The following is a 16735-nucleotide window of genomic DNA, read 5'->3' as shown; positions in this document are numbered from 1 at the left end:
AGGGAAAGATAAATTCTTCACAGATGATTTTAGTCTAAGTAAAAGTGGAGAGAACAATACCTTATTTGAAAAAAAAAAAGAAAAAAAAGTTTTTTCTACAGATGTGTCACAGAAACAGAAAGAGGGTTATCCACGTCCACTTGCAGTATTCATGATAACCACCCCACTCTATAAACAGACTGACTGACAGAGCCTGGGCTACTGCTTTCATTCAAGTTGCTATTCTGTTTTGCTTGTATGCCCTGCTTTGAGCTGACTGTAGAAGTCATAAGGTAGCTTGTTTTTCTCTTTACTGCAAGATAGCTTGACCTTTTGTGGAGAATGAGCGGTTCCTAAAAATATAAGTGCTAAGGTGAATCTTAGCCCTTTTTATCTGCAATATTCTCATGGGTCAAATTCTGCTCTGGATCATTGAAGCATGAATTGGGAGTTATTGTACTGAGGTGATGGGGTTAATAGTAGGCAGAACAGATGTAGCATATGGTCTGTGGATGATGCTTAGTACTGAACGTATTTAGAATGTAGGGGTAGTAAAATCATTGTGGTCATCTCAACACGCAATTGAAAAGTGTAATCCTGGTTGTTATTTATATTACTTATTAAATCTCATTCCTATAGAAGGAGGATTGCTATAGAAGGAGGATTATCTCAATGTGTTTTCATCTCAGGTTGGAGACAGGGAGATCTGGAGTCAATGTGTATCCTCAGAACTTGGGGAGTGCACTAGCTAATGATTATGCTCCCACTTTGGGGCCAGTTTAGGTCCATTTCTATCAATGGAGTGATATTAATTACTTCTCATTACCTAAAATAGCCTATTCCGATATTCAGGAAGGACCAATGCATTTTACTGTCTCGGTAAAATGACAGATTTTTGTCATGCTCTTCACCTGCTGAGGAGATGGTTTGAAGTTGATATAAATCAGTAAGAAAGTCCCTGAGTAGTTCTTTACATGGTCTTTAACACCCTCGTGTGCCCATCCAGCAAGTCAGGGTCAAGACTATTTTCTTATATACCGCTACTCAGGATATGGAATTCTAAGCCCAAATTTCTCTCAGATGTGTAATGAAGATGTTTCTCAGTATGATAGTTAACTGTAGACCAGACTTGCTGCCCCAGAACCACAACTCATCTTTTTCATTGGAATTCACTGCTAAACCAAGTTGAGGAGGCATATAGTTTCTTATTATAGTTGAGTTCTGAACAGCAGCTACAGTAATTTGTCTACTATATTTAGATTTAACTTTTCCTTTTGACAAAGATTACCTACAATGACATCATGAAACTTTAGCAAAACACAGAGAGAAAACAGGAATGAATAGCCTATTCTGCATAGTTCACACAGCCAGTCACTCAAATAGTAACGACTATTTTACAAACAGCAAGAACAACAACCAGAAGCCTGGTATGGCACACCATGTCATAATGAAACAATTAATTTTGTTACTGAATCCTGATTCAGAGGTGTACTCTTGCACTCATACGGAATGTTAGTTGCATCAGCAATTAAACTTGTCACTACCTGTGACTACCCAGTTACACAGAACAGATTGCAAGGTCACTATTTAATGTGAGATACCATAAAACTGGACTAGACAAAGACTGGTGCGTATGGGCTAGTAAGGTATAGTCTGGCTTTCGTTAAGCTTTTGCAGCTCAGCTATCTGATCCCTAGGAAGCTCACAAAGTAGTCTCATCTTGTCTATAAAGGTGCTGCTCTCTCACAGCTCTCATCAATATCACTAGAATTTGCTTATGCTCAGAATATCTCAGGTGACTCTCAGCAAATTGCTTGGCTTCCAGATTTTAAAAAATACCGCATATATAACCTTGTAGTAAATGGAATTCTTTGTCTGCTTTTTCTGATTTGTATGTGGAAGCTAACTGTGATTTATGAATGTGCTTTGTTCTTATGTTTCTTTTCCTCAAGAGATTTCTGTAATTCATATTTGTATAATTCTCTACTATTCTCTGTTCCTTTGTACTGAACGTACATATTCTCACTGTCAGTTTAGTTTATAACATAAGATACTCATGCTACTACTAGGTTATAAACTAAACTGCAGCACCTTGCAGCAGAGAATTTCACCACATTATGCAAGATCTCCTTTTGGGCATGCATTAGGGTACCTCAATCTTTACAGTCCTGTGCAGTTTAAATATCCATTTCATGCCAGAAATTGATTACAACCTATAATTTAGCCATTTCTTTGCATATCTCATCTGTGGGATCTGATTCAAAAAATATGTATTGCTAATATCTATAAACAGTGTTCTGCATAACTAAAAGTTGAATATAGTTTAGAAATCATTACTAGACCTGGGCTTAGGCATCTCTTTAGCAATTCTAAGTTTCCTTTCCTAGAAATACTGTGAGGAATAATGTGCAAATTTGTTTTCGTTGTGCTTTATCTTAGTAAAAGGGTTAAAACACTTAGGATAAATTACTTACTTGGAGCATGGGAAAGCCACATTCACATTCTTTCTTAACCTTTGGGGATTGAAATTCACCTCTCTCAAAACATAACCTAACCATCAGGTGAAAGTAGTCAGGGGGAGAGGCCATTACTGTATAACTTCAAAGCTGTTCTACTTTGCATGGAAAATCTAAAGAGCCATTAGAGGCAGAAAGCATAACTTTGAAAAATATACCATGCCCGTTGTATTAAAATTGCTGTTATGTAAAACAGGTAAGCTCTAAGGAGAGCAGAGACTGGAACCACAGTCATCCTCTTTTTAATGTGAATGTACTGTGGTAGAGTTTCTTTCTAACATTTATATGTAGCATATCCAAAAAATCATATAATTAGCACAGAGCCTCTGTGAAAATATGTGTTTCTCTTAAACAGATTTACATGTTCAAAGTCACATTTGGCTCTTAAACCTTTCAGTGTCAGTCCAGAACAATCCCCGTCTCTACATTTACTTTGCTAAAGTTCTGCAGCATATAGAAACTACTCCTTTGAGTGTCTAAATGACAGAATTACACAAACAGAACTAGAGAGGCTAGTTTGGGGTTTTTTTCTATAATTTAACCTACTTTATTTTGTTCTCACTGCCCCCTTGCAAAAAATGTACTGGGATTAGACTTCAATGTTGAACGAAAAAATGTATAAATCCAATCCATCTTCAATTTTTCTATTTTGGTGTATGATATCGGCTACTTCTAAACATTTCTTACTGTCCTGCATTGGCTTTGTTAATCAGACAAATATTTAACTCAGGCAGAACCAAATAATCATCATCTACTTTCCTTGTTGGGATGACAAAATGTCATAATAATGACCTTTATGACATAATATGTCATCATAATGTCAAAATATAACTGAAAGTTGTTTATTTCTACTGGATAATCTGCAATTTTGGAGGAGCAGGAAGGTCTCTCTAATTCGACTGAAAGTGCCATGTTCTCAGTCAAGATTTTAATGCATATAGCTGTTTCTAGGATGATCTCACAAAGGGTTGTTGATAAGCCAAATAGAACTGCTCTCCTTTCAGTTACACTAGGATACTCATTAAACATACTCAATATATTCTGACGTAATTATAGAAAACTAAATCCTCTATGCTGAAGTGACATATGGCTACTCTGCAGTTGGGCAGGGTTGTTAAAGAGAATGAGGACCCTTTCCTGCCCAAACCATGCTATTTTGAAAGACAGGGAGAGGGTTATTTGTAGGGAGAAGGAAGCTCTCCCAACAATATTTCACTGCTCTGTGCTGTTTTCTGTTAAAACAACAGGTCTTTTAGAACATAGCTGTAATCAAGCTACCACCCTGTAACTATCTTTTGTTTTTCACATGTAGTCTCTCACATGGAAATGATATCTTTTGATCCATGGTGTGTACTCCCTGACCATCTTGCAGAGCATTCCTTCAAATGGTGCACTCCAGACAGTATCACAAGTTCCCTTTCCCCTGCTACTTCCAGTATTGGGGTATTTCTGGATGAAGGATGCCATATTGATGAAACAATACGATTGATATAAAAAATACACATTTGAAATTGATTAAAAAGCTTAATTCCATAATTTTTTTATATATGTATATAATATATAGTATTTGTTTTTTACACACTAGAACAAACTTGGTCACCATATGAATAAAAACAGGTTTCTGTCAGGGTCCAGATGACTACTCAGCTTGTTGCCATTGTATTTTGGAGTGAAACACCCATAGTTTTGTATTTCACGCAGGGATTGCCTACAGCTGACAAAGAGAGCAAGCCAAATTCTGCTCTCTGTTAACTGAGGTAAATAGAGTGGCTTTCCTGGAACCAGAACAGGCATGCTGGTCTGTCATCAGTTAACTGAGCACATAGTCAGACCACTGTCTCTCTTACTGAAACCAGTGTAGTCCAAGGACTTGAGCAGATTTTCTCCTACTTTCATTAGTAGAGTAGAGCAGAATTTGATCTTCTGCCATCTTTCTTTTCTGAGTGTGCAGGTTTTTTGGCTACAATATAAAAACGGTGATAAGAAGTTTTGTTCATTTGAATACAGGAAAATTTTAAACAAAATTAACAAGGCTGAAGGGAAAAGGTGGCTTTTTGATAGTATTTTGAAAGATTTTTGATATTTTTTTCCAGGAAAAATATTTAATTTGAAATTCAAAAAACCCTGAATATATTCTGTAAATACATTTATCTTGATGAGTTTAGGCCATCACTCAAGCAGCAAAAGCTTCTAACTGGCTGTTTCATAACTCCTTTGAATTTTCATTTATACCAAAACTGTCTCCCCAGGCTTCTCACACACAGAGCAGGAGAATGGGTCTCCTCTCATACAGAAAGGACTGGTTCAGACAGCCTAAGGTTATTCTGACCACAATGTTCTTTAGCCACTCTTCAGGCAATTTAAGACAGTAGATTATTAAAACATATAGTCTGTAGTCTGTTGTTACCCTTAATGTTGCTACTGGTAGCAGAATTCCATTGGCAGCTGTATAGCCAAGAAAATTTTCAAGTAAGCACATCTCACTTTTTCACTTTTATCTTTACAAATGGACACCCCAAAACTAAGTAAATCTTTACAAATTTACAATTTCTTCAGAAATTTTCTCAATGTAAAAATACAATCTGACTTCTTCTATAAATGCACAAGACAGTAAGCATTTTTTAACACACTACACTCTTCATCCTATACCTGTCCTTTTATATAGCTAAAATTCTGACAACTTCCATGCACTTAAAAATCACAAGTAAAAATATGCGCATTACAAGTGGATGAAAAACTTTACTATCCTTTCTAAAAGAGCAAAAAGAAATGAAAAAAAAAAATCACAGATTAGAAAAGAGAATGTACCAAAACCCAAGGTATTTGATTTTAATTATTTTTTTAAAATCAAATAAAGTACACAGTTAGAAAGCATTTTAATGTATAAGACATGAATTCAGATTTTTTTTCTAGTGAATTAGAAAACAACATTTTAAGAAGGCAGGTGGAGTAAACGGGGAGAAAAGGCAAAAAAAGAGCAGAGGAAGTAAGATAAACTATTCAAGGGCTAAAGACTAAGAATTGTAGCAACCAAAAAAAGAAAAATCTGGAAATAAACGCGATGAAGGAGTTTAGAGGCAAACAAATAGAAGAAGCTGGGGGTATGGGGCAACAAAGGACAAATCAAGACCTCAGAAACAGATCCTAAACCTACAATAAGAAAGAAACTGCATATTACACTGTGTGCCTTATTTAAACATAACTATCTTAAGATCAGTAATGTAGCTATAGAAGTACAAAGCTCAGCAGAGGATGATAATCCTGAGGAAATGGTCATATACTCACGCAATCAGCCTGTGCTAACTACATTGTTAACATTCAAATTAGCTAGTTCAGGACTGTTTCAGCTGGAATTACATCACTGGCTGCAATACCTCCATTAGGAAAGGAGGAAATGGCCTCGAGTTGCGCCAGGGAAGGTTTAGATTAGACATTAGGAAAAATTTCTTTACAGAGAGAGTGGTCAAGCATTGGAACATGCTGCCCAGGGAGGTGATAGAGTCACCATCACTGGAAGTGTTCAAAAAACATGTGGACGTGGCACTTTGGGACATGGTTTAGGGGGCGTGGTGGTGTTGGCTGATGGTTGGACTTGATGATCTTAAAGGTCTTTTACAACCTTAATGATTCTGTGATCTATGTGACAACATACAGAAGTTCTTTCCCCCTTACCTTCACTACACAAAGAAAGAAAGAAAAAACCCCACCTTCTTAAAATGTGTTATTCTGTAATCACTCCTTTTTCCCAGCATGCCTTTCTGGAATGGTACTTTTTAATTCCAGTCGTTAATTCTTGTAGAAGCCATTTTGACTACATCATCTCTCCTTCCATTGTAAGTACCCTGCATTTTTATGATCTCATTGATTTTGCTTTTTCTATTACTGCAGAGGTGGGTTCTCATAGAGAACTAGTCCTGTGAGAAAAAAGTGGTGTACTTGCAGCGCTTGAAATCTACTGTCTTGGACAATATGTGCTTTGAGCAAGATCAGGAGTACAGAATTTTGTGGACACTATGCGATGTTTTAGAGACTGAGTTTACCTTGGGACCTTGATGGTATGGGGTTTACTACTCTTCTAAATCTCTATGTTGTTAGCTAGTTGTAAATAGTTTTCTTGAGGAAATGGTTGCAGCGTGCTTCCTGGATGTTTATTTTACTCCTAGATGCTTATTTTTTGCTTGTTTTTACTTGGAAAATCTAACAAGTAAGTATTTACAAATGAGGAAGGTCTTCAGTTTGGCTCAGTGCTTGTTTGTGGCTGAAGCCCTTGATAAGAAACTTGAAGTCTTTTCATCCCCTTTTCTTTTATTAATTTGTTCAACAGCAATTTTGTAATTTGTGCTTAGCTTGGTCTGCAATCATACGGAGACCATGTAAATCTCACCCACAAGTACTGGAGGAGCGACAATCATCAGGAGTATGTTCTAGTATATCTGAGCACATGTAGAGGGTAATTTTTTGAAACGGTTACCTTCTAGAGATTGAGATGGGGGGGTGGGAGGGGTGGCAGTGGCTTTGTAGCATCTGCTCTGAATTCACCAGCAGTAGCATGTGCAGAGTAGGCCAAACTGTTTTCATGTCACTCAGCAGGGACTTAAAAAAATTTAAAAAAGTAGGGTTTTTTTTTTCTTCCTTTCTTGGAAATCTCCCTATGATTAACTCAAACTTGAATGAGGAAGTGTGTGTAGGAAAGATCAGAACTGTTGTTCCTCTTCATTATATAACAGCTATCAATATTTTCCTCATGCTACATAAAGCGAAGTGATCTCTCTAACTTCTTTTTTGCCAACTTGCCCTCAAAAAAAATCAACAAAAGAACAAAAATGAAGCTTTAGTACATTTTAAAGTTCCTTCAGTCTTAACAGTATTTTTCTTATCTTACCTTATTTTACCATTGCAATGTTCTGCTCATTCAGTCCAGACTACTTCTCAGTCAAATATCAAGATATTAGGCAGGGGAGAAATATTCCCTAAATATTGGCAAATGCATGCTCTCTTTTTCTCTCATTGTTTTTTGTAAGTTTTAAATATAAGTATAAAAGTTTACTAGTTAAAGTAAATGTAGATATGAACTTTGCAAATATTGCCAAAACGAAATCAGCCTTTCTGCTGTCACTTTAAAATCGGTGCCAGATTCTACTGACATTTGCTTCCAGGCTCCTTTTAAATTTTTTGGACTTTCTTTTGTGTTTTCTTTATATAACTGTAGTCTAAAAAACAAACAAAAAAGCTGTGGTTCTGACTTAAAATGCATGAAGATTTGCTTCTTTTTGCATTTATATATTTAGTGACAACAAAATGCATTTCTGTATTTCATTATATTTTACAATGTCTTCATTTTTTTTTCAATATTAATAAAATTGTAAGCAAAGTACAATGTGGCTTATAAACACAATGCTTCCCAGTTGAAGTGAAGAACTTTGTTAATTAGCTCCAATGAGGACCAGTAGCAAGATGCTGTGGAGCTTTTGATTTTATATGGAACTTATCAATTATGAATTTAATGGTTTGAATGTGCCTAAATGTTATAACTTTAACTGGTGTTTACAAGCGAATGTGGGAAAATTACTATATGGTGGGTAAGATCTTGCCCTGATATTCAGTAGCTCTTAGATTGACTTCCTTATTCAACTACAGTTAAAAGGTTTTGCAGAAGATCATTCAAATACTTATTCCTCTCAGAATAGGAAAACTGATGGTAGTAAAACTGATGTTGAAAACAGGAAGGCTCTAGTGATAAATATATTAACATATGTTGTGAGACAGCATTCATTACTTAGCCTGCGATGCAAGGAATAATATTTACAAGCAATTCTGACATTTTTTTTTTGATACTAGATAGCCTTCCTCTCTTTTGCATATACTAAAATTTATCCTTAATCTTTACATTTATGTTTTTTTCCCCAAGCTTCCACCAACACAGATTTTTATGAAAGTAACAGATGCCAAGTTTATGTAAAGGCTAATTCCTCTTCTTCCAGATGACCCATTTATGGTATGTACCAGTGTACTACAGTGATCCCATAATCATCTGGCCAACGCACATGTTCATGCCATTGTACAGTGTCCTACAAACTCTGCAGACCTACTGAGAGAACCACAGCTGCCTGACCACACTGCCTACAGCATTGCTCAAGAGAAATATTATGGGTAACAGTCTAATGGCTTTCCTTAAATATCTTACCAAATAACATCTCTCTAGTAAATCATATCTCAAGTTTCACTAAACAGTATGAATAAATGAAGTCTTTCAATTTTCTGAAAAAAGAACAATGTCTTTGATAAATAGACATGATCTGTTTATATAAACTGTTTCAGGTTAAGATCACTTTAATATTGTTTTGCATTCACTACTTCAGCTGCCTCTTCCTATATGATGCTTATTATCAGAAAAGCAAGCAATTACCGAGACAATCTCGTCCTCTGCCGGTACAGTTGCTGCTGATAGTGCTGCTGCCAGTGCTGCTGCCCTGGCTGCCTTCCTCATTGCTCTCTGAGTCTGAAGATTGGTAAAGTAGTTGACAGCTGCAAACTCAATAAGTGCAGAGAAGACAAAGGCAAAGCACACAGCTATGAACCAATCCATGGCGGTAGCATAGGACACCTTGGGCAAAGAATGCCGTGCACTGATGCTTAAAGTGGTCATTGTTAGAACTGTAGTGATTCCTTGAAAGTAAGAGAAAGAAAATGGGGACATTAGTATTTTGCTTCAACCCTGCTACTGCTAAATTCACATACTGAAAAACCCCAACTCCTCTTTTGTTTTAGCTGTCATCCTACGTACCAGCTAACCAACAAGACTGCTAAGTATTTTGTATTCTTAATACATGTATACTGGCTTCAGCATCTAAAAGCTCTGAACAAATTTCTTTAATACATTGAGCAGACTGAAAGTTAAGATAACTACATACTACATGGTGCAGCAGCTTAGAATTGTTATAAACATGGGTATAACAAAACTCAGGCTCAAACTATGACAGTTTACTTGAGGGGTTAGTAAGTGGAATGTACGGCAGAAATCTGGATTAACAGACTGTCATTTCCCAGCAGTGATCCTCTTTTTCTTCTGTTGTTGCACAAGACAGATCATGGCTTGCAGAACCCTCACTGAATCAATCAAATTCTGCATTAAAATCAGTGGTAAGCTATGATCCAAATATTTCTAGTAATAACAGCTTGGTCCTCTGTGCAGTTGTCTTTAATCACTGGCTATATTTTTTAAGATTCACTAACAGTATCTTGATTTGAAAGCACTCACAGTTACAAATACAAAAGTATAGAAAAGCTACGCCTCTGGAGCTGCTGATCTATTTTCACACAACAATCAGGTCCTGTAGCTCATGGGCCCCATAGTGTTCTTCGCATGAACTAATGAATTTATTCTTTCTGTTTTGGAGTGTACAGCATTAATAATGTAGGAAATATACTTACTTCTCACCGCTGCCTGATACAAGCAAAAAGTGCAAAAGCAAACTCATTCATTAACGTATAAGTCTCTGTGACTCATGTTTACTTATAATTATGCCTGCTAAAATGTGAAAACTGCAGGTGTTTAAAACCAGTAAGGTGGAGAATATCCTCTTCTGCTCTTTTCTGCAGTTGGGAAAGGGTAAGTGAGAAAGTAAAAGATGTTATAATGTCATGTTGTGATGATGAATCAATATGCTATGAATGATGCTCAGTGGAAAGGATGCAGTGTCATTGCATACTGCAGCATCAAGACAGGGTGACTTGATTATTTTCAAAGTGTTTTTGCAACTCTTTCACATGATGTAGCTTGCCACCTGTCTGAGGTTAACTACATCGCAATGTCATTACCTGACATGTCTTAATGAAATGCAAATAGGAGATGGTATAACAATATGTAGGGTCTCTACTTCTCCCAAATCTGTGAGACTCATTTTATAATATGAATACAAGTATGCCGAGATACATTTCAATTTCAAAGGTCCAGAAAGAACTTTTCAATATGGTGTGTGATTAGATTAGAATCTGTCCATGTGCTAGTTAGTAATAAAAGTGATATATTCTGTATCTGAATAAAAACTTACTGCAGCAGAAATTTAAATTTAGGAATAGGACTCCTATTCTATTAGAGATATAGATAAGACTTCTCTCAATGTGGAGTGAATATTGATGAAATGCTCTGCACTGTGGAAAACTACTTTATCAAACTGAATGCCAAATTACAGTTGGTAAACTGTGTAACTGATGATTGTTTACCCTTGTCTTTCCACTTTGAACAGTTCTCGGTAAGTTCTGAAGAACCTGTTACATAATGCAAACACTGAACTATGTTATCTTTTCTTATTGAAAATGAAACAACAAAAACCAAACACCTTTCCCTGCCTGAGACTTAATTATAAATAAACTTTAATAACAAGATATTAATTTAAAATTCTCAGGTTGACCTGCTAGGAAGGTAGAAGCTGACTACTATCTTTCTGCAAAATAACAGATCAACTTTTTGCCAGGAATAAAAAAGCATAGATAAAGGCACATAAAAATGTGAAATAATAGCCATTTCTGTATGGATTCAGAGCATACTTAAAGTTAGGGCTCCAATAACCATGTTTCTTATTCTAAGTAATTTCTGATAATTCCGTGCTTCATAAAACTTCACACATATATACATATATATGTATATGCATAGCTTGTACATGGTTCCACATAAAATAAGGAATTTCATATTAGCAATCTGCTGCTCTTTCCAATGACACAATTATAAAGAACACAAGAGTGCCTCTTCAAGTATTTCTGTCTCACATTTTTCACTTGCAGGTCTGTAAAGAGTAGGTGCTTATGACCACTAATTTATCTTTGCAAAATGGTCAGAGTATTAATTGTAGTATTACCTGCAAAAGATAACTGGCATCATGTGGGAGGTAGAGTTGCTAAATGAATTTGTCTTGAGAAACTGGCTTAGGCACACTATTGTTACCCTTCTACTGTTAGTTTCTCTCAAACTTATAGTTTTGGAACTTAGAAGTAAAACTGAAAATTTGTAATTCAAGTATTTGCAATATGATGCAGAAAGGAGACTTAACATCTCCATTTTAAAGCTTCTCCTTTTTAAACCTCTTCTGTTTCACTGGGGCCTGAAAGCCTTTTTTGTCATAGGAAATTTGCCCTCTTTTTCTTAGATGAAAGTATTTAGAATCCATGGGATTTTGAATGAGTAAGGACTATAAATTCAGACTGTGGCTGGGAGAAATAAGAATGCAATAAGGATTGAAATATTCTTTTAAAAAGCCAACATGACTAATTTTCCACAATACTGAGAAAGGTGTCTATTTTACTATTTTCTTAAAATATTTTCTGTTTCTAATTCTATATTTACTCTTCAGTATTACATCTAAGAGTTGTTATTCCAGGGTTCGGGGTCTCTATGTAGTTATTACTGAATCAGCTAAAGACTTATTTGCACATTACTTCTAGCACATAGAATTGACTTCTACTGCCCACGAGGTATCAAATATGTTTTACTCAAAATGTACAGGATGTAACTGTATAGTCCAGAGATGCAATATAAAGCTAAATCAGGTAGCATCGTATTTGGTGTACAAGCCTATACATATTTTATTCTTCAGTTGCAATAAACATCCTTGAAAATCTGTTGCCTGATATTTTAATATTTTTAAGCACTTAAAGAAATCCCAACTGCCAGAAAATAATACTTGCAAGTGCTTAATGATGCCAAACTGCATCTCAGCTCCCAAGAGGGATTTCAAGAACAAAAGTGTTGATCTTCCTTCAGAGGCACCTGAGAAAGTTGTGTTCACTTAGCATTCCTAAAAGTTTGCAATGCTTTTATGAATACCATTTCATGCAGGTAGGAAATGCCAATTCACTGAAATCAAATTATAAAAGCTCTCTAGCCTGCTAACTATAATTATAGACTCATTTTGAATTATGAGATTTGCATCATTTATCCTTAGGGAACATATAGCTGCCTTTTTGTTACTGAAGATAAATCTTACAAAGGAAACTTCTTGCTTAGAAGTACTGGGTTAAGAGAAAATAGATAGGTTTGCATGTGTGTATGGGTAGTGGATTCATGAAGTTTTGGACAAGTTTATTATTTTTGCTTAGTATTTTTATGATTTTTTTTCTAGAAACAACAATTCAGTGAGTGAAAGTTTATGCCTTAACAATGAGTGCAGTTTCAGAGCCTATCAACATTGAAGTGGGTGTGTGTGTCAAATTTAATAGCAGACCACACACTAAAAATTAAGCAGACAAAATTCAGAGCTTTGGGAGCATTAATTCAAACCACCAGAAAGAAAAAAGGACCCTGCCATGCAATGTGGACACACCTTTCACATTACAACTTTATGAGCATTCATCTCACCTAACTTTATCCATCTAAAGTTCCTGCTAGTTGTTTAGATACCTTTGTAGACAAGGGGAAGAGAGCATTTCAGAATGAGTGTTAGATGAGGTACCTTATGTCAGACGAGATTAATTCCAGTCCATGTGATTTTTTTTGTAAAAACCTTTAACTCAGATTGTTTTCACAAGAGAATAAATCAATAGAAAAATTCCTCTTTAAAAAATGGACAGGTTGACATTTACTCTGAACTTGTCCCTTCCTACATACAAAGAAATGGGGAAAAAACCCATCACAAACAAGTCTGGCTAACCAAACATTCTGAGTAAAGAATTTTGACCCTCACGGGCAGACTGAATATTATTTGTTTTAATTTTAGTATTTACTTTTGTTCACTGAAACCTACTAGCTGTCTTTTCTAATTCCCCCTGGATTTCAGGAGCTGTTTGATACAATGGATTCAATACAGTGAATGAAGTGAATGATAAAAGAACAAAACATGAATACCAGCCACGGTTCTTGCTGGAACAGATTCTTTGTTGATCCAAAACACAACTTGAGACAGGACTACAGTCATGATGCATGGAATGTATGTCTGAATGAGGTAGTAGCCTATTTTCCTTTGAAGATGGAAATAGAGCAGCTGAAGTGAATATTCGCCTAAAACAAACAAGCAATGAAAGTAATGAATGAATGGTATATGTGATGCTGAGCTGTTCAAAGACCTTAATGCAGCATACCAAAAACTGTTCTGGCTGGAACAGACTCCTTGTTAATCCAGAAAGACACCTGAGAAAGAATGACTGTCATAATGCATGGAGTATATATCTGTATCATGAAGTAGCCCATCTTCCTTTGCAAGTGGAAGTAAACTGTCATGATTGCATAATCACCTGTTAAGAGACAAGTATGTCAGCATTATTTTGGCAACATATGAGTCAACATTATTGGCTTAAACCCAACATAGGGTTTCCTTTCTGAGGAAAGCACTTGCAGGCCTCCTATTGCATAATAAAAATAAGCTGATTAAAAAAAGGCCAAGTGACCTTACGGAAAGAGAAGAAAATAATGTTCATTTGATGTATTGTTTTTACTGGGGCAGGGAGGCAGGGGGAATTCTTAAGAATTGCATGAAAAATTGTGTGCTTAAAGGGACCATATTGAAAAGCTGTCTTTTAAGAGACAATGGTTAGATTCTTTCCAAGGATTTTAGTTTTTAAAATGGCAAAAGATAATTAAACTAATTCAGTTCTATATGGAAAAAAACCTGTAATTTATTTTCAAGGTGTGTTTTATAATGTGAATAGTTCCCACATCTTACCTGTGCTAGATTTAATTGTTTCACTAGATACAGTTTGTCCTATGAGGTCATACTGGAGAAGACTGGAAGACTCTTGTGGAACTTCTACTGAATGCAGAGGTCCTTTTTTCCATGTATAAATTATTTCACTTTTTGGATAGGCATCTGAGTTAAAGAGCGAAAAATTACTATTATTAATTATGTAATTTATAAGCAATTGAAAAAATAAGTAGCATGATCACTTTTGTGGCTCAAATATCCATAGAAACATGCATCCTGCTCCAGCGAGTTCCTAACCTCATTAATGACAAAATGCAAAAAAATCAACAGTAAGAGAATGGTTGAGGTGGGACGTGATAGGGACTAGCTTTTGTTTCTTAATTTGCTATAAAACACATACATTGACTATCAGAGATCGACTAAATATTTTCATTTTGCAAAACTAGAATATAATAAAGGTACCACAGATTTTATGACTTGTTGATGGACCCACTTTGACTACTAGATGTGTAAGAATAATAAAAAATAAAATATGCTTCAACAGTCATCCTTCAGTGAACAAATCCCTGTGCTTATGAATGGTCTGAGGTCAGCGGGGAAATTAAGATTCTAGTATAAAAAATATAATAAAAAATGTCAGCTATGTCATTAAGTAATGTCCTAGGATCTCACTTCTGATTTTCTCACATATATGTAGAACAAATGTATTACTATAAAAAAATGAAAGATACAGAAAAACTTACAGCTTCCAAACTTCAATGGACAAGCATGTCCATCCATAGGGAAGTTCACCAACCGCATAGGACAATCGGCATTAATGGTTAGTCTAGAATACATTATAGTAGATCACAATGAAAAAAATGGTATGCAGGAACACTGCTGAAAGAATCAAAAATAAAGGTCAACCAAAAGCAGAATAGGCTCTCACCTCATTGTGTAAAGAATAGTTCCATTTTGCATAATTCTGAAAAGTTTGTTAGGAGTTGTCATATTATGAGCAATTGATTTTTTTCCATTTCTAAAAAATGTGTCTGGTGTCCAAATTTTACTGACCATTAAATTGTTCAATCTCAAAATTTCAGTTGGCCCACTAAACTTCAACCTCTCATCAGTCCATGTCTGCCGAAAGAAGACATCCATTGTGTATTCCTATGGAAAATAAATAGGTGGATAACTTATGTTTGGGGGCCGGCGGTCCCAAGTTGCTGTGCACACAGTAACTCCATGAAAAAACCTAACACACATCAATGGCATTTCATTTACTGCTTAAACATGTAATCCTATTAACAGTGAGTAGTTACTAAAAAAAAGTAGTCTATGAAAAAATATCCTATTTTCTTATTATTTAAAGAATAGTTACAAATTAATCAGTGAACAGATAATTTGATATGAGTAAGGCAAAAAAAACCCTCATTGTCCTCTCAGAGATAATAATTTAATTCAAAGTGACTGAGGTCTAAGGAAATATAGATGTCTACTTTAGTATCCTTTCAAAGTGCAAAAACAAACTATCAATGTTTAATTGTGAGGAACAAATCATGCTCAGTGTGTCTCCTGCAACTTACTTTGGATATTCACAAAGAAAGTACTGATGTGAGTGAGTTGCATCACTGCAGGATTATGGTGTCAAGTTAATATTAATCTAATCTATGTTATTTTTCTTGAGGATTATTAGTAATACTCTTGCAAGCCTTCAGAAAGGAGTTCCCTACAGAAGTTGCTTAGGAAATGGAGCTAAACCTTGTCTGGAGGCAAATATGTAAAAGGCAAGCTTATGCCTTCTCTTAGGTTGACTGATGAAGAGAGGTGGAAAAACTTTTGGTTGTATCTTGTGGCCCACAGTTCCTTGCCTGCAAACTGGACTGCAGGCTCAGGTGAGCAGGTATTGGAGGAAGTATACAAGGGCAAAAACAGTGATCAAAGTAGATTTCCAGAATGAGAACAGCAATGCCAGCCTCACTCCGATGGCTTAATGTTTTCCTGGGGCTGCTGCTGTAGTTGGTAGAGTTCACCCAAGTCTGCAGCTACCTGAGTTTGGGGACACCCAGCATGACAGGGGCCAGCTGTCTCAGAAATGACACTGTTCCAGTACAGCTGCTCATTAGGTTGTTGCCTACCATGCAGGCTTCCTGCAAAACTATGTGTTGGGCCACAGATGCTTACAATCTTCTTAACGAGGTTAAAGAGGCATCTTTAACCTCCCATGCCTGCCCACACTTGAGGCCAGCATTGCCCCCTGTGCCCAGCCTCGGGCCTGGGCCAGGGGCTGCCCCGGCTGACTCTGCTGGGGAAACAGCTCTACGCAGCTCCAACCAAACTGCACTGTTGGGCCGTACAGATTGTCAAGAAGATTAAGCCTCGTAATCTGCTTTAATGACGGTCAACTCAGATGCCACCGTAATGAATCCCGGGAAAGGAGTGCAGGGGCGGCAACTGGGGCCCTTACCATCTCCACGTCGGACACCGGCCCAAAGCTGGTCACGTAGATGTCCGTTTTGACTTCTGTCACGGCGCCTGCGGAACACGGAGACGAGCTGGGAGCGGAACGGGGTTGGGGCTGGCGGGCACGGCTCCCCGCGGCGGGAGCGCAGCACCGGGGCCGCCCCGCAA

The 16735-nt window shown here is 36.5% G+C and overlaps 1 protein-coding gene across 1 annotated transcript in view; it reads right to left on the bottom strand.

Annotated features, from left to right (window-relative positions):
- The window catches only part of GABRA6 (gamma-aminobutyric acid (GABA) A receptor, alpha 6), a 23912-nt gene extending 7266 nt beyond the window's left edge, over positions 1 to 16646 (bottom strand). Inside the window, exons 1-6 of the mRNA XM_010282174.1 lie at positions 16572 to 16646; positions 15054 to 15274; positions 14869 to 14951; positions 14147 to 14290; positions 13566 to 13718; positions 8902 to 9161 (exon numbers count right to left, since the gene is read on the bottom strand). Of these exons, the coding sequence (XP_010280476.1) occupies positions 8902 to 9161; positions 13566 to 13718; positions 14147 to 14290; positions 14869 to 14951; positions 15054 to 15274; positions 16572 to 16574 (864 nt within the window). The 5' untranslated portion in view covers positions 16575 to 16646. The remainder of the gene's footprint in view (positions 1 to 8901; positions 9162 to 13565; positions 13719 to 14146; positions 14291 to 14868; positions 14952 to 15053; positions 15275 to 16571) is intronic.
- Between the last annotated feature and the right edge of the window lie 89 nt (positions 16647 to 16735).

The sequence above is a fragment of the Phaethon lepturus genome, unplaced genomic scaffold, assembly GCF_000687285.1.
Source record: "Phaethon lepturus isolate BGI_N335 unplaced genomic scaffold, ASM68728v1 scaffold55292, whole genome shotgun sequence".
NCBI classification, from domain to species: domain Eukaryota; kingdom Metazoa; phylum Chordata; class Aves; order Phaethontiformes; family Phaethontidae; genus Phaethon; species Phaethon lepturus.
Note: the sequence above shows the minus strand (reverse complement) of the source record. Positions and strands in the feature narration are given on the sequence as shown.